Raw genomic sequence first — 18,266 nt, forward strand, 5'->3', positions numbered from 1 at the left:
AGCAGAAGAACTAGCAGCAGTGTAAGCTTCCCTGATGCAGACTGGCAGAAGAACAAGCAGCAGTGTAAGCTTCCCTGATACGGACTAGCAGCAGAACAAGTAGCATTGCAAGCTTCCCTGATACGGACTAGCAGAAGAACAAGCAGCAGTGCAAGCTTCCCTGATACGGACTAGCAGAAGAACTAGCAGCAGTGTAAGCTTCCCTGATACGGACTAGCAGAAGAACTAGCAGCAGTGTAAGCTTCCCTGATGCAGACTGGCAGAAGAACAAGCAGCAGTGTAAGCTTCCCTGATACGGACTGGCAGCAGAACAAGCAGCAGTGCAAGCTTCCCTGATACGGACTAGCAGAAGAACTAGCAGCAGTGTAAGCTTCCCTGATGCAGACTAGCAGAAGAACAAGCAGCAGTGCAAGCTTCCCTGATACGGACTAGCAGAAGAACTAGCAGCAGTGTAAGCTTCCCTGATACGGACTAGCAGAAGAACTAGCAGCAGTGTAAGCTTCCCTGATACGGACTAGCAGAAGAACAAGCAGCAGTGCAAGCTTCCCTGATACGGACTGGCAGAAGAACAAGCAGCAGTGCAAGCTTCCCTGATACGGACTGGCAGAAGAACAAGCAGCAGTGCAAGCTTCCCTGATGCAGACTGGCAGCAGAACAAGCAGCAGTGTAAGCTTCCCTGATACGGACTAGCAGAAGAACAAGCAGCAGTGCAAGCTTCCCTGATACGGACTGGCAGAAGAACAAGCAGCAGTGCAAGCTTGCCTGATGCAGACTGGCAGCAGAACAAGCAGCAGTGTAAGCTTCCCTGATGCAGACTGACAGCAGAATAAGCCCCAGAGCAAGGATCTCTGATAGAAACTGGAAGCAGAAAAAGCAGCAGTTTACGTTTCTATAATAAACAGACCGGTAAGAGAAAAAGCAGCAGTGCAAGCTTCCCCCACACACAGATTATTTGGAGCTCAATCAGCAGTGTAGGCTTCTTTCACGAATAGAACAGATGCAGAACCGACCAAATCACAAGGTTTCATTTCATTCCTGAACAGGCAGTGCCCACTACAGGGGCACCCCAGCAGGTTTTCGTCACACTCAGCAGGTGCGCAACAGCAAAAATGGGTAAGCTTCCTTCTGGTACTGGGCAGCAGCACAGGGACGACGGAATAATGCGATGTTGCTTTTGTGGCTTTATTTGCATGCTTTTGCTACATAATCCATCGTCTGCTGCGTAATCTGTAGATCAAACGTTACTAAACACGTGGCGAGTGCTGTGCAAGGCCCTGTGCGACGGCAGACCGCTCACATTTCTGTTGATTAGTTCTTTATTTGGGTATCCAAGTGGTACTAATGAGGTGAAACCTGTGCCCAGGTAGTATGTGAAAATGACCCATAATCCGGTAATACGAAGACGAAATGCGCTTTTTCTTGACACGTCGTTTAGCTAACTCTGCCGCATAATGTGGTATTATCTTGCCGCTTAATTCCTGTGCTCTTGCTTCTGCAGAACAGATGCAGCAGAGAGCGAAGTCTAGCCCCTGGTGGAAGAGAGTACAGCCTCTCCATGGGTCCAGTTCTTTCTGTGTGTTATTGGTCCGACCTGTTGACCACGCCCACTAGTGTGCGCGTGCTGCGCAGTCCCGAGCTCCACGGGGCACCACTGCCTTCAGGTTGAAAGGTGGAGCGCCGCTAGCACGGGCTTCGGTGCCGCATTTTGTTCCGCTCTGCTGCCCAAAGAGGCCGCATTAGGGCGATTGTTTGGGGGAACCGTCGCCCTTTAGAGATAAGCCATTTCTTTTAACACCTGATCAGTTCGCTATGGAGCCCCGTTAATTATGGATGGGACACGTAATTAAGATCCTGCATGAAACCCACACCTGCACCGCGGGCGGGCGGGCGGGCGGGAGGGGCGAGCCGGGGCCGGGCACGCAGTGCTGGCCTCTGCCGGGCTGCGCCTTCGGCTCGAGGTAGAGGCCCGGAAGAGGAGGCGAGCCTCCTCTGGCCGACCCTGGCCCCCGAGATCAGGCGCACATACCTGGCCCCGAGATCAGGCGCACGTCCCTGACCCCCAGGCGCACGTCCCGGGTCATCAGACCCACGCCCCGGCCCCCAGGCGCACGTCCCTGGTCCTCAGACCCACGTCCCTGGCCCCCGAGATCAGGCACATGTCCCGGGCCCCCAGGCGCACGTCCCTGGTCATCAGACCCACGCCCCGGCCCCCAGGCGCACGTCCCTGGTCCTCAGACCCACGTCCCTGGCCCCCGAGATCAGGCACATGTCCCGGGCCCCCAGGCGCACGTCCCTGGTCATCAGACCCACGCCCCGGCCCCCAGGCGCACGTCCCTGGTCCTCAGACCCACGTCCCTGGCCCCCGAGATCAGGCACATGTCCCGGGCCCCCAGGCGCACGTCCCTGGTCATCAGACCCACGCCCCGGCCCCCAGGCGCACGTCCCTGGTCCTCAGACCCACGTCCCTGGCCCCCGAGATCAGGCACATGTCCCGGGCCCCAGGCGCACGCCCTGGTCCTCAGACCCACGTCCCTGGTCCTCAGACCCACGTCCCTGGCCCCAGGCGCACGTCTCTGGTCCTCAGACCCACGTCCCTGGCCCCAGGCGCACGTCCCTGGTCCTCAGACCCACGTCCCTTCCCCCAGGCGCACGTCCCTGGTCCTCAGACCCACGTCCCTGGCCCCAGGCGCACGTCCCTGGTCCTCAGACCCACGTCCCTTCCCCCAGGCTCACGTTCCTGGTCCTCAGACCCACGTCCCTGCCCCCAGGCGCACGTCCCTGGTCCTCAGACCCACGTCCCTGGCCCCAGGCGCACGTCCCTGGTCCTCAGACCCACGTCCCTTCCCCCAGGCTCACGCGCCTGGTCCTCAGACCTACGTCCCTGGCCCCCAGTCGCACGTCCCTGGTACCCAGGCACACGTCCCTGGTCCTCAGACCCAAGTCTCTGATCCCTTGGAGCAGGCGCACGTCCCTGGCCCTCAGACCCATGTCCCTGGCCCCCAGGCGCACGTCCCTGGCCCTCAGACCCATGTCCCTGGCCCCCAGGCGCACGTCCCTGCCCCCAGGCGCACGTCCCTGGTCCTCAGACCCACGTCCCTGCCCCCAGGCGCACGTCCCTGGTCCTCAGACCCACGTCCCTGGCCCCCGAGATCAGGCACATGTCCCGGGCCCCCAGGCGCACGTCCCTGGTCCTCAGACCCACGTCCCTGGTCCTCAGACCCACGTCCCTGGCCCCAGCCCTGGCCCCAGGCGCACGTCCCTGGTCCTCAGACCCACGTCCCTGGCCCCAGGCGCACGTCCCTGGTCCTCAGACCCACGTCCCTTCCCCCAGGCTCACGTTCCTGGTCCTCAGACCCACGTCCCTGGCCCCAGGCGCACGTCCCTGGTCCTCAGACCCACGTCCCTGGCCCCAGGCGCACGTCCCTGGTCCTCAGACCCAAGTCTCTGATCCCTTGGAGCAGGCGCACGTCCCTGGCCCTCAGACCCATGTCCCTGGCCCCCAGGCGCACGTCCCTGGCCCTCAGACCCATGTCCCTGGCCCCCAGGCGCACGTCCCTGCCCCAGGCGCACGTCCCTGGTCCTCAGACCCACGTCCCTGCCCCCAGGCGCACGTTCCTGGTCCTCAGACCCACGTCCCTGGCCCCAGGTGCACGTCCCTGGTCCTCAGACCCACGTCCCTGGCCCCAGGCGCACGTCCCTGGTCCTCAGACCCACGTCCCTTCCCCCAGGCTCACGCCCCTGGTCCTCAGACCCACGTCCCTGGCCCCCAGTTGCACGTCCCTGGTACCCAGGCACACGTCCCTGGTCCTTAGACCCACGTCTCTGGTCCCTTGGAGCAGGTGCACGTCCCTGGCCCTCAGACCCATGTCCCTGGCCCCCAGGCGCACGTCCCTGGCCCCCAGGCGCACATCCCTGGTCCTCAGACCCATGTCCCTGCCCCAGGCGCACGTCCCTGGTCCTCCGATCCACGTCCCTTCCCCCAGGCTCACGTCCCTGGTCCTCAGACCCACGACCCAGCCCGCAGGCGCACGTCCCTGGTCCTCAGACCCACGACCCTGGCCCCCAGGCACATGTCTCTGGTCCTCAGACCCACGTTGCTGCCCCCCAGCGCACGTCCCTGGTCCTCAGACCCACGTCCCTGCCCCCAGCCGCACGTCCCTGACCCTCAGACCCACGTCCCTTCCGCCAGGCTCACGTTCCTGGTCCTCAGACCCACGTCCCTGGCCCTCAGGCGCACGTCCCTGATCCTCAGACCCAAGTCCCTGCCCCCAGGTTCACGTCCCTGGTCCATAGACCCACGTCCCTGCCCCCAGGCGCACGTTCCTGGTCCTCAGACCCACGTCCCTGGCCCCCAGGCACATGTCTCTGGTCCTCAGACCCACGTTGCTGCCCCCCAGCGCACGTCCCTGGTCCTCAGACCCACGTCCCTGCCCCCAGCCGCACGTCCCTGACCCTCAGACCCACGTCCCTTCCCCCAGGCTCACGTTCCTGGTCCTCAGGCGCACGTTCCTGGTCCTCAGGCGCACGTCCCTGGCCCTCAGGCGCACGTCCCTGATCCTCAGACCCACGTCCCTGATCCTCAGACCCAAGTCCCTGATCCTCAGACCCAAGTCCCTGCCCCCAGGTTCACGTCCCTGGTCCATAGACCCACGTCCCTGCCCCCAGGCACACGTTCCTGGTCCTCAGACCCACGTCCCTGGCCCCCAGGCGCACGTCCCTGGTCCTCAGAACCACGTCCCTTGTCCCCTGGAGCAGTCGCACGTCTCTGGTCCTCAGACCCTCGTCCGTTCCCCCAGGCTCACGTCCCTGGTCCTCGGACCCACATCCCTGGCCCCCAGGCGCACGTCCCTGGCCCCCAGGCGCACATACCTGGTCCGCAGACCCATGTCCCTGCCCCAGGCGCACGTCCCTGGTCCTCCGACCCACGTCCCTTCCCCCAGGCTCACGTCCCTGGTCCTCGGACCCACGTCCCCTGGAGCAGGCGCACGTCCCTGGTCCTCAGACCCACGTCCTTGCCCCCAGCCGCACTTCCCTGGTCCTCGGACCCACGTCCCTGGCCCCCAGGCACACGTCCCTGGTCCTCAGACCCACGTCCCTGGTCCTCAGACCCACGTCCCTGCCCTCAGGTGCACGTCCCTGGTCCTCAGACCCACATACCTTCCCCCAGGTGCACGTCCCTGGTCCTCAGACCCACGTCCCTGCCCCAAGCGCACGTGCCAGGTCCTCAGACCCACGTCCCTTCCCCCAGGCTCACGTCCCTGGTCCTCAGACCCACGTCCCTGCCCCAGGCGCACGTCCCTCATCTTCAGACCTACGTCCCTGATCCTAAGACCCACGTCCCTGGTCCCCTGGAGCAGGCGCACGTCCCTGGTCCTCAGACCCACGTCCCTACCCCAGGGGTATGTCCCTGGTCCGCAGACTCACGTCCCTGCCCCAAGGCTCACGTCCCTGGTCCTCAGACCCACGTCCCTGGTCCTCAGACCCACGTCCCTGGTCCTCAGACCCACGTCCCTGCCCCCAGCCGCACGTCCCTGGTCCTCAGACCCACGTCCCTGGCCCCCAGGCGCACGTCCCTGATCCTCAGACCTACGTCCCTGCCCCCAGGCGCACGTCCCTGGTCCTCAGACCCACGTCCGTTCCCCCAGGCTCATGTCCCTGGTCCTCAGACCCACATCCCTGGCCCCAAGGCGCACGTCCCTGGCCCCCAGGCGCACATCCCTGGTCCGCAGACCCATGTCCCTGCCCCAGGCGCACGTCCCTGGTCCTCCGACCCACGTCCCTCATCCCCTGGAGCAGGCGCACGTCCCTGGTCCTCAGACCCACGTCCTTGCCCCCAGCCGCACTTCCCTGGTCCTCGGACCCACGTCTTTCCCCCAGGCTCACGTTCCTGGTCCTCAGACCCACGTCCCTGGCCCCCAGGCGCACGTGCCTGGTCCTCAGACCCACGTCCCTGCCCCTCAGACCCACGTCCCTGCCCCAGGCGCACGTCCCTGGTCCTCAGACCCACGTCCCTGCCCCAGGCGCACGTCCCTTGTCCTCAGACCCACGTCCCTGCCCCCAGGCCCACATCCCTGGCCCTCAGACCCACGTCCCTGCCCCCAGGCACACGTTCCTGGTCCTCAAACCCACATCCCTGCCCCTCTGACCCACGTCCCTGCCCCTCTGACCCACGTCCCTGCCCCTCAGACCCACGTCCCTGCCCCTCAGACCCACGTCCCTGCCCCTCAGACCCACGTCCCCGCCCCTCAGACCCACGTCCCTGGCCCAGGCTCACGTCCCTTGTCCTCAGACCCATGCCCCTGGCCCCCGAGATCAGGCGCACGTCCCTGGTTCAGACCCTCGTCCCTTCCCCCAGGCTCACGTCCCTGGTCCTTAGACCCACATCCCTTCCCCAAGGCGCACGTCCCTGGTCCTTAGACCCACATCCCTTCCCCAAGGCGCACGTCCCTGGTTCTCAGACCCACGTCCCTGGTCCCCTGGAGCAGGCGCACGTCCCTGGTCCTCAGATCCACATCCCTGGCACCCGAGATCAGGTGCACGTCCCTGGTTCAGACCCACGTCCCTGGTCCCCAGGCGCACATTCCTGGCCCCCAAGCGCACATTCCTGGCCCCCAAGCGCACATCCCTGGCCCCCAGGCGCACGTCCCTGGCCCCCAGGCGCACGCTTGTGCCACTCTCACTCATGGGCTGTTCTGTACAGTGTGCGTGCCATACCCTGCAGCCTTGTACCACTCGCACTCATGGGCTGTTCTGTACAGTCTTGGTGCCATGCAACCTTGTGCAACAAGCGATCTAGGGGTATTTTTTTTATAGTGTGGGTACCATGCCCTGTACCACACGTGCTCTAGGGCTGTTCTTTTACAGTGTGGGTGCTATGCCCTGTGCCACACACGTGATCGGACTATGTTATAATATAGGTGCCATGCCCTGTGGCTATGTTCCACACACATTCTACAGCTATTCTTTTACAGTGTTGGTGCCAGATATATGCCGCAGGCCCTCTAAGAGTGTTCCATATGGCGTGGGTGCTGTGCCCTGTGGATATATGTCGCACACCCTCTAAGGCTGTTCCTATATGGCGTGGGTGCCTTGTCCTGGTGTTATATGCTGCAGGCCCTCTAAGGCTGCTCCTATATGGCGTGGGAGCCGTGCCCTGGTGTTATATGCCGCAGGCCCTCTAAGGCTGTTCCTATATGGCGTGGGTGCCGTGCCCTGGTGTTATATGCCGCAGGCCCTCTAAGGCTGTTCCTATATGGCGTGGGAGCCGTGCCCTGGTGTTATATGCCGCAGGCCCTCTAAGGCTGCTCCTATATGGCGTGGGTGCCGTGCCCTGGTGTTATATGCCGCAGGCCCTCTAAGGCTGTTCCTATATGGCGTGGGTGCCGTGCCCTGGTGTTATATGCCGCAGGCCCTCTAAGGCTGTTCCTATATGGCGTGGGTGCCGTGCCCTGGTGTTAAATGCTGCAGGCCCTCTAAGGCTGTTCCTATATGGCGTGGGTGCCGTGCCCTGGTGTTATATGCCGCAGGCCCTCTAAGGCTGTTCCTGTATGGCATGGGTGCCGTGCCCTGCGGATATTTGCTGCATGCCCTCTAAGGCTGTTCTTGTGTGGCGTGGGTGCCATGCCCTGCGAATAAATGCCGCACACGCTCTAAGGCTGTTCTGTATAATGTGGGTGCCGTGCCCTGCGGATATATACCACACACTCTCTAAGGCTGTTCTTGTATAGTGTGGGTGCCGTGCCGCCTTGTGCCACTCACAGTGTAGGGCTAATCTTTTATAGTTTGGATGCCCTGTGGAGTTGTGCCACAACTGTAGCATCGTCAGACAATGCTTTTTGGGATGTGCGAAATATTCTGACAGATATTGTTGTGGTTTCAGCGTCTGATAACTTTGAATCACTGCCCATGAATAATTTTTTTTTTTTTTTTTTGCAAAGGCAGTTTTGTCCATTAACAGAGAGATTTCTTTGGTTGCAGTGTTCACAAAATTTGTGGACACGGAGTAGGAGGTGATTGTGTGCCAGGCCTCTTCGAGGTATAAGTCTGCGAGTGATTCTTTTAATACAGTGACAATGGAATTATTTTGCTTTGCTTGCTGTTTAATTTCTGCCCAGCAAGAGTGGGCTAAGGCATTTTCCTCTGCTTGCCTCATCCGCCAGTAATATTTGGCCATCGCTCCTTATCGGCTGGATTCTGGTTTTTAAGCCCTTATTCCAGTCGAATCTGTGACTGGGAGATGTACCTGGGGATTGAGAATAGACTCTTAAAGAGGCTCGACTGGGCTTGGTTTAAGGCGGTTGCATCTTTTGCGTTTATCAATTCAGACCCCTATGACATAGTTGGAATACATTTTGCTGCAATTACCTTTAGCAGGTGACCAGTTCAACAGCCTTTTAACTTCCTCTCTAGAAATTTAAAGGCGTAGTGGAGTTGTTTTGCTTTCGTTTTTCCATGGTCCAGCTGGTGGTAAAAATTAAGATTGTGGTCAAGTTGGAACCCAAGATATTTGTCCGAACTCCTGTGTGTGTCATACACCCCACACTAAAGTTATTTTAAAACTAGTAGTTTCTGAACATTCTTCAGCAGACCTTGTTACTTCTAAGCAAATTTCACTTGTGCCTATTGTGCTTCATACATTTTTGGGGTGCAGAATGACTAATTAGCTCAACACACTTTTCCACTTTTTTTTCACATCAAGAAAAGTCAACTGATTCTCTTGGAAATGGTGTTCAATGTAGTTCAGTCTCCATCGGAAAATGCCAGTTTCTCAACATGATTGACATACAAAAAAATGGATCTTTTCAAGCAAAATATAATTATACTCCGCTGTATACTGCATTTTCACACTGGACTTGAACCCAACTGTCTTCCTAATTGGAGTGTCAGTAGGTTACAGAAGTCTTCGAAGTGCTCAACCCAGAGCTTCTGCAACTTTAAACCTTTTTCTTTAGGTCATTTGCTTTTAAGATCATATGCACTCCATTTGAGCAGTTTTGTGTCAGCACATATTTCCTCAAGGTGTGCGCTTACCTGTCCTTCGTCGGGCTCACTCAAGTAGAAGCATTTAGCATTCCTAAAGTATCTTTTAAGGAAAAGTCTTAATAAGATCTCACTGGGCAACCTTTTTCTGAGCCCATATAACTGCAACACAATATAAACGTAATTCAATTTCTTCTTTATGTGATTAAGAGAGATTGTACCAATCAATTACCTATTGAGGAACTGTGCTTTGTCAATTGAGACATGACACATTTAGCCCCAGATTTAGTCTCAGCCCTTCTTTCATTTGGAAATGTTTCGATGCCTGCATTCCACTGAATATAGTACCTTTCTTCAATCACACTTTCTATCTGTAACCCTTTATCCATCCAGACGAATTTTCATTTACACTGACCAAACCACATCACATTGGCCTTTGCGTAGTTGACAGAAAGGAAGTACTCGTTCAGCAGGCTCTACCACCCCACTGGATGATGGCTGACTAGTAGCCTTTTATTGGTGGCAGTCAGCATCGCTGTATGAAGAATGGCCACCGCAGGGGACACTGTTTATATCATGAAGGCAGTAGCTAAGACTTTAAATACATCATTTAAATAAAAGGGGAGGCAGAAGACAACCTTGTTTAACCCTCTTGGTGGTAGGAACTATGGTAAGAAAGTGCAGCGCCAAGCTACTTGCCCCAATTGGACATCTGGTGTGTGTGTGTGTCAGTCTGTCTCAGTGTGGGACTCTTGTCGTTCTTCCCAAAATGGACACCTGCAGTTTCATATTAGATATTCAAGACTCGACTTAAGCAGTAACTGATAGGTCCTCTGTCACTCCATAAACAATCTTTCCCATGGAGAAGACAGCCATTTTATGTTTCTTTCCAGAGCTGCAATACTAAAAAGCAACAACTCCACCCGTGATTTGGAGGAGGTAAACGGCCATGCAGTGGTGTGTGAAGCGGCTTTTGACACCCCATAGTGTTAGATAGACGCGACTAGGCTGCCAGGAACCATTTCTACTGTTCCTCCTTGATGGACTCCAAAAGGACCATAACTTCATCAGATCTTGATGAGACTATCTATCCTATGTTCTGGTGTCATGGTTCTTGACTGCTGGCCTGTACCACCTCTCTCTAATACACCCACTCTCGTCTGTAGCTCTGGCGTAATGTACCAGTCGACTTTAGGAGAAAAACCTACCTTCAGTATTTGTGTCTGTTATCCCTCAAGAATAATGTATCGATGAGGTGAGGTGGCAGCTGTCGCATGGAGGGGCAACACATGATTTTGACATTTAAAAAATCTTACTTGTATGGAGATTTTTCAAATTTTGGTTGGACGATGGACTTGTGTTGCAGGTTAGCATGGTTCCGATTTTGAGTTTTCTTTTTGCGATTTTTAAGATGGCATGTACGGTCTTGGAAGCATCCCTCACAAGGCACTTATCACTGTTGTGCAGTTTAGCAGAGTATGATTTTTGGAGTGTTTTAAATGATTAAAGATTTTTCATTAGTGTATGTGGAAGGGCATTCGTAAACTTAAGTTTTGGGATAATAAAAGTTATTTCCTTCCAGGGAAGCACTGCACTCTCAATGACTGTCTTAGTCGGCAGATCAGAAATCGTATTCCTATAGATGTCTTTGGGTGCTTTTGATTACATCCTTGTATATGTATTTAGGAGCTTTAGATCCAGTTCTTGTAGATTTCTCTAGGTCCTATAGATCCTGTTCTTGTAGATATATTGTGGTGCTTAAGATTGCATCATTGTAGTAGGCTCTGGTTGCTTTAGATCGTTTCCTCTTAGATGTCCTTTTGATTGCACACTTGTAGGTGTCTTTGGGTGCGTTTGATCATGTTCTGTAGCTCTCTTTGGGTGCTTTACATCCTGTTCTTGTAGATCTGTTTAGGCGCTTTAGATTGTATCCTTTTAGATGTCCTTTGGTGCTTTAGATCTTATTGTTGTAGATGTCTTTGGAGGCTTTGGATCGTATCCACGTATACGTCCTTGGATGCTTGAGATCGTACCCATGTATATGTCCTTGGGTGCTTTAGGTTGTATCCTTGTAGATATTCCTTTGGTGCTTTAGATCGTATTGTTGTAGATGTCTTTGGATGCTTTAGATCCACGTATACGTCCTTGGATGCTTGAGATCGTACCGATGTATATGTCCTTGGGTGCTTTAGGTTGTATCCTTGTAGATGTCCTTGGGTGCTTTAGATCGTACCCATGTATATGTCCTTGGGTGCTTTAGGTTGTATCCTTGTAGATGTCCTTTGGTGCTTTAGATCGTATCGTTGTAGATGTCCGTGGGTGCTTTAGATTGTATCCTTGTAGATGGCCCTTGGTTGCTTATGATCGTATTGTTGTAGATGTCTTTGGATGCTTTAGATCGTATCCACGTATAAGTCCTTAGATGCTTTAGTTCGTACCCATGTATATGTCCTTGTATGCTTTGTATCGTACCCATGTATATGTCCTTGGGTGCTTTAGGTTGTATCCTTGTAGATGTCTTTGGATGCTTTAGATCGTATCGTTGTGGATGTCCTTGGGTGCTTTAGTTCGTACCCATGTATATGTCCTTGTATGCTTTGTATCGTACCCATGTATATGTCCTTGGGTGCTTTAGGTTGTATCCTTGTAGATGTCTTTGGATGCTTTAGATCGTATCGTTGTGGATGTCCTTGGGTGCTTTAGATCGTACCCATGTATATGTCCTTGGGTGCTTTAGATTGTATCCTTGTAGGTGTCCTTGGGTGCTTTAGATCGTATCCTTGTATACGTCCTTGGGTGCTTTAGATTGTATCCTTGTAGATGTCCTTGGGTGCTTTAGATCATAACCACGTATACGTCCTTGGATGCTTTAGATCGTACCCATGTATATGTTCTTGGATGCTCTAGATCGTACCCATGTATATGTCCTTGGGTGCTTTAGATTGTATCCTTGTAGATGTCCTTGGGTGCTTTAGATCGTATCGTTGTAGATGTCCTTGGGTGCCTAAGATCGTACCCATGTATGTGTTCCTGGGTGCTTTAGATCGTATCGTTGTAGATGTATTTGGATGCTTTTGATCGTATCGTTGTAGATGTCTTTGGATGCTTTAGATCGTATCGTTGTAGAGGTCTTTGGATGCATTAGATCGTATCCACGTATACGTTCTTGAGTGCTTTAGATCGTATCCACGTATACGTTCTTGAGTGCTTTAGATTGTATCCTTGTAGATGTCCTTGGGTGCTTTAGATTGTATCCTTGTAGATGTCCTTTGGTGCTTTAGATCGTATCCACGTATACGTCCTTGGGTGCTTTAGATTGTATCCTTGTAGATGTCCTTGGGTACTTTAGATCCTATCCATGTATATGTCCTTTGGTACGTTAAATCGTTTTCTCGTAGTTGCCCTTGGGTCCATTCGATTGTGTTCTTGTAGATGTCTTTGGGTTGTTTAGGTTGCGTTCCTGTGATTGTCTTGGAGTGCTTTTACTGGGGTTAGCTCGGCTTTGAAAGAAAAAGCCATAAAGGGGAGTTATAAGGGATTTTACCTCGAAATGGGATTGTGCCGCAGTTAAACCACCACATTGGCATTGACTGGGTAGGCAGCAATTACAGGATGGCACTTCTGTCTTGCACCTCAAACCATATCCATTCATGGACGGAAAAGACTGACTGTAACCCTGCCTCGCGGGTCAGCACAGGCAGTTAGATGCATCTAGCAGCGAACCTATCGATGGCTCTTATGGGTAAAGCTACCTCCAGCTTTAAGAGGGATCCTTTGGAGCCTAGCTGAGTCACTGTGAGCGGTCCTCAAGGTGAAGTGACCCTCAAAGGGATCCAACTGAGAGCCTGAGCAGAGGCTGTGGGAGTTACATCATTTTGAGAGTAACTGGCAGTCTGAGCAGAGGCTTGGTGAGTGGCCCCCCAAGGGTAAGGTCCAAGACTAAAACTAAAGCAAGGCTGGTGCCTTGTTTTGGCAATGATGGGTAGAGATGCTGCTTTTCCTTTCTAAAGTAGAGAACAGATACAACACTTTTTAACAACCTCGTAGCTTTCTAAACTTGTGACCTATTTTTCTCGAGTCAGTCACGTTAGGGGTCACAAAGAGCTTTTATTAAAAATATGAATAAATATAACTGGGCTTTGAGTGGAGAGCTCCAGTCTTCAGTTAAATAAAACTAAAGATGGGATGGCATATTTAAATAATGAAGGGGAAGTATAAATATCTGTTAAGGAAAAGGAATAAAGCATGTCTAAAATAAAATTCATTTTAAGAAAAGAGAAGTCTGAGACTAAAGTCGGGTTTCCTGTGAAAACAGATGCCACTTATTTATTGGAAAATAAAAAAACTTTGATGTTCTCTCTCGAAGGCTAATCTCAAAGCAATTAATGATCTTAAGGTAGCAGATAGGACCAGAAAATGTCATTGTGCGCTTGGGTGAGCCTTGCACTCCTTTTACCAGTCCCACCTGAGGGAGGCCATTGCCGTTCTGCACCTCATGACCATAGACCCATCAGTTAATTATAAATGTTCTGCTCAGGCCTTCAGCTAGTTCCCTTGATGGAGATTTCGTTCCAGGACATCTACCACGTATTTGAGACTCTATTAACATTCAGAAGGGACAGGCTTGGCCGGGCAGTGGGGCGTGCTTGGGTTTCTGTGGCCACCCTGCCCACGGGTACTGATGGGCATGCCAGCAGCTCTAGGATAGAAGATGAAGAGGCGGTATGGGGTGGAACGTGTTCACCTAGTGCACCATAAGAGCTGTTGAAAAGCAGCCCCAGCCATCCTCAGGCTTTGTACTTCACAGTAACGGGGAAAGAAAGCCTTTGTACTTTTGTTCATTCTGTAAAAGGCGTAGAAGCCATTCTCCCGCTTTTAGTTGCTAATCCTAAACCCCAAATCCTCTACCCCTATGACTTTGTACAGAGGGTTACATGGCTGTGACCACCAGAAGGCCCAAGGACTGGAGTAGGGTCTGCCCCCAGCAAACCCCGCGAGTGATGCATCTGGCGCATGCGGCCTGGGCCCTTCATGTCATAGATGGTCTTCTCTGGGTCAAGGAAGGGAACAGCCGGCTCTTGCATGTGCATCCTCTAAATCGTTGGCTAAGAGGGGGGCTACTGAATTAATCTCTTCTTTGTATTTCAGATGTACGTGTATATGGGGGATGGTACCTCAGTTGTACATGACGTCATCTCTGGGGATGGTACCCCCGTTGTGCATGATGGCATCTCCCTGGGGATGGTATCTCAGTGGTGCATGATGGCATCTCTTGGGATGGTATCTCAGTGGTGCATGACGGCATCTCTGGGGATGGTATCTCAGTGGTGCATGACGTCATCTCTGGGGATGGTATCTCAGTGGTGCATGACGTCATCTCTTGGGATGGTATCTCAGTGGTGCATGACGGCATCTCTGGGGGTGGTATCTCAGTGGTGCATGACGTCATCTCTTGGGATGGTATCTCAGTGGTGCATGACGGCATCTCTGGGGGTGGTATCTCAGTGGTGCATGGTGACATTCCCTGGGCATGGTATCTCAGTGGTGCATGACGTCATCTCTGGGGATGGTATCTCAGTGGTGCATGACAGCATCTCTGGGGGTGGTATCTCAGTGGTGCATGGTGACATCCCCTGGGGATGGTATCTCAGTGGTGCATGACGTCATCTCTGGGGATGGTATCTCAGTGGTGCATGACGTCATCTCTTGGGATGGTATCTCAGTGGTGCATGACGTCATCTCTGGGGATGGTATCTTAGTGGTGCATGACGTCATCTCAGGGGATGGTATCTCAGTGGTGCATGACGGCATCTCTGGGGGTGGTATCTCAGTGGTGCATGGTGACATCCCCTGGGGATGGTATCTCAGTGGTGCATGACGGCATCTCTGGGGGTGGTATCTCAGTGGTGCATGACGTCATCTCTGGGGATGGTATCTCAGTGGTGCATGACGTCATCTCTGGGGATGGTATCTCAGTGGTGCATGACGTCATCTCTGGGGATGGTACCTCAGTGGTGCATGATGGCATCTCCCTGGGATGGTATCTCAGTGGTGCATGACATCATCTCTGCGGATGGTACCTCAGTGGTGCATGATGTCATCTCTTGGGATGGTATCTCAGTGGTGCATGACAGCATCTCTGGGGATGGTACCTCAGTGGTGCATGATGGCATCTCCCTGGGGATGGTATCTCAGTGGTGCATGACGGCATCTCTGGGGGTGGTATCTCAGTGGTGCATGGTGACATCCTCTGGGGATGGTATCTCAGTGGTGCATGACGTCATCTCTGGGAATGGTACCTCAGTGGTGCATGACATCATCTCTGGGGATGGTATCTCAGTGGTGCATGACGTCATCTCTTGGGATGGTATCTCAGTGGTGCATGACGGCATCTCTGGGGATGGTATCTCAGTGGTGCATGACGGCATCTCTGGGGATGGTACCTCAGTGGTGCATGATGGCATCTCTCTGGGGATGGTATCTCAGTGGTGCATGACGGCATCTCTGGGGGTGGTATCTCAGTGGTGCATGGTGACATCCTCTGGGGATGGTATCTCAGTGGTGCATGACGGCATCTCTGGGGATGGTACCTCAGTGGTGCATGATGGCATCTCCCTGGGATGGTACCTCAGTGGTGCATGACTGCATCTCTGAGGGTGATACCTCAGTTGTGCTTTCTAATGTCTGCCCAAGGAAGGCATCCTACATGGTCGTGAAAGGACTGCTTCTGACCACTATGTGAGGGTTTCTTGCGGGAGTTCCTCGGCCCTGGGCCTTCTATGAAAGTGTAGGAGTGAGTTTGGGAGAGTGCTGCTGCTAACACTGAAAGGTGCAGTGTTCGTGGTATGATCACTGCCCCCTTCACCTCACACTCTAGCCCGTCACTGCACCCCTTGGAGCTGCTCCCACCAGGCTTTTAGGGACAGGGCCCCGAGGGAGGCTCCCAGTGACTCCACACAGCGGAAGCCGCAGGGCAGGCGAGAGCTGATGGATGGGTCTGTAAGAGGGGCAGCTTGAAACAAAAGACACGCCCGCGCCGAGGTGAGGGGCAGAGGCTTCTATCGACTCCCGGCCGGAGAATGTAGGTTCATTGCCAGCAGCGTTTGTCAGGACGGGTGCATTCGCGAGGAAGGTTCCCATCGCTGCATTAACAGAGGGAGGGAGGGCTCTCTGTGGTGATCCTCCCATTAGCTTCTGTGGAAGTTTCTCTCCAGCCTCTTTAATCGTCCCCCCCCCCCCCCCCATATAACACATGTATTGCCCCATCCCCAATGACCAGCAACATGTCCCCTCTCACCCCTTAGGAGGACCGAGAAAAGCGGCGCTTGGAGCAGCTGGAACGCAAGAAGGAGGCCCAGCGGCTCCTGGATGAAGAGGCCGCAACGCTGCGGGGCAAGCTGCAGAAGAGCCTGGCCACCCCGCCAAAAATAACCCGTGCCCAGATCGAGGAGACGCTGCGCGCGGAAGAGCAGGAAGCCAGCAGATCAGGTGGGTGGCGCATGCTCAGCAGGGCGGGCCTTCTGCTCAGGAGACCCGCGAGGTCCCTGGCCCCGCCTCCTCTGGCTGTGCATGGACCCAGGGACACCTGTCCGGGGTGGGCGGGGCTGTGTATAGGTAAAGAAGCTCAGGGGATCAGGTGCAGCACGGGAGGCCTGTGCGGCAGGTGACGTTGTCTAAGGGGGTAGGACGAGGGCTGTGTATAGGTAAAGAGGCTCAGGTGATCAGGTGCAGCACTAGAGGCCTGTGAGGCAGGTGATGTGCACTAAGGGGGTACGGTTGAGGGCTGTGTATAGGTAAAGGAGCTGAGGGTTATCAGGTGCAGCACTAGAGGCCTGTGCGGCATGTGACGTTGTCTTAGGGGGTAGGATGAGGGCTGTGTATAGGTAAAGGAGCTCAGGTGATCAGGTGCAGCACTAGAGGCCTGTGCGGCATGTGACGTTGTCTTAGGGGGTAGGATGAGGGCTGTGTATAGGTAAAGGAGCTCAGGTGATCAGGTGCAGCACTAGAGGCCTGTGCGGCATGTGACGTTGTCTAAGGGGGTAGGACGAGGGCTGTGTATAGGTAAAGGAGCTCAGGTGCAGCACTAGAGGCCTGTGCGGCATGTGACGTTGTCTTAGGGGGTAGGATGAGGGCTGTGTATAGGTAAAGGAGCTCAGGTGATCAGGTGCAGCACTAGAGGCCTGTGCGGCAGGTGATGTTGTCTAAGGGGGTAGGGTGAGGGCTGTGTATAGGTAAAGAGGCTCAGGTGATCAGGTGCAGCACTAGAGGCCTGTACGGCAGGTGATGTTGTCTAAGGGGGTAGGGTGAGGGCTGTGTATAGGTAAAGAGGCTCAGGTGATCAGGTGCAGCACTAGAGGCCTGTGCGGCAGGTGATGTGCACTAAGGGGGTAGGGTGAGGGCTGTGTATAGGTAAAGGAGCTGAGGGTTATCAGGTGCAGCACTAGAGGCCTGTGCGGCATGTGACGTTGTCTTAGGGGGTAGGATGAGGGCTGTGTATAGGTAAAGGAGCTCAGGTGATCAGGTGCAGCACTAGAGGCCTGTGCGGCATGTGACGTTGTCTTAGGGGGTAGGATGAGGGCTGTGTATAGGTAAAGGAGCTCAGGTGATCAGGTGCAGCACTAGAGGCCTGTGCGGCAGGTGATGTTGTCTAAGGGGGTAGGGTGAGGGCTGTGTATAGGTAAAGAGGCTCAGGTGATCAGGTGCAGCACTAGAGGCCTGTGCGGCAGGTGATGTTGTCTAAGGGGGTAGGGTGAGGGCTGTGTATAGGTAAAGAGGCTCAGGTGATCAGGTGCAGCACTAGAGGCCTGTGCGGCAGGTGATGTGCACTAAGGGGGTAGGGTGAGGGCTGTGTATAGGTAAAGGAGCTGAGGGTTATCAGGTGCAGCACTAGAGGCCTGTGCGGCATGTGACGTTGTCATAGGGGGTAGGGTGAGGGCTGTGTATAGGTAAAGAGGCTCAGGTGATCAGGTGCAGCACTAGAGGCCTGTGCGGCATGTGACGTTGTCTTAGGGGATAGGACGAGGGCTGTATATAGGTAAAGGAGCTCAGGTGCAGCACTAGAGGCCTGTGCGGCAGGTGATGTGCGCTAAGAGGGTACGGTTGAGCGCTGTGTATAGGTAAAGGAGCTGAGGGTTATCAGGTGTAGCACGGGAGGCCTGTGCGGCAGGTGATGTGCGCTAAGGGTGTAGGGCAAGGGCTGTGTATAGGTAAAGGAGCTCAGGTGATCAGGTGCAGCACTAGAGGCCTGTGCGGCAGGTGATGTGTGCTAAGGGGGTAGGGTAAGGGCT

General features: G+C 54.5%; 1 protein-coding gene across 2 annotated transcripts in view; it reads left to right on the forward strand.

Moving 5' to 3' along the window:
- Positions 1-18,266, forward strand: part of CCDC124 (coiled-coil domain containing 124) — a 62,990-nt gene that overhangs the window by 41,452 nt on the left and 3,272 nt on the right. For both annotated transcript variants that reach the window (XM_086946803.1, XM_086946804.1), the window contains one exon: positions 16,284-16,467. In XM_086946803.1, coding sequence (XP_086802929.1) covers positions 16,284-16,467 — 184 coding nt within the window. The remainder of the gene's footprint in view (positions 1-16,283; positions 16,468-18,266) is intronic.

This window comes from Lissotriton vulgaris, chromosome 12, assembly GCF_964263255.1.
Source record: "Lissotriton vulgaris chromosome 12, aLisVul1.2, whole genome shotgun sequence".
Lineage (NCBI taxonomy): Eukaryota > Metazoa > Chordata > Amphibia > Caudata > Salamandridae > Lissotriton > Lissotriton vulgaris.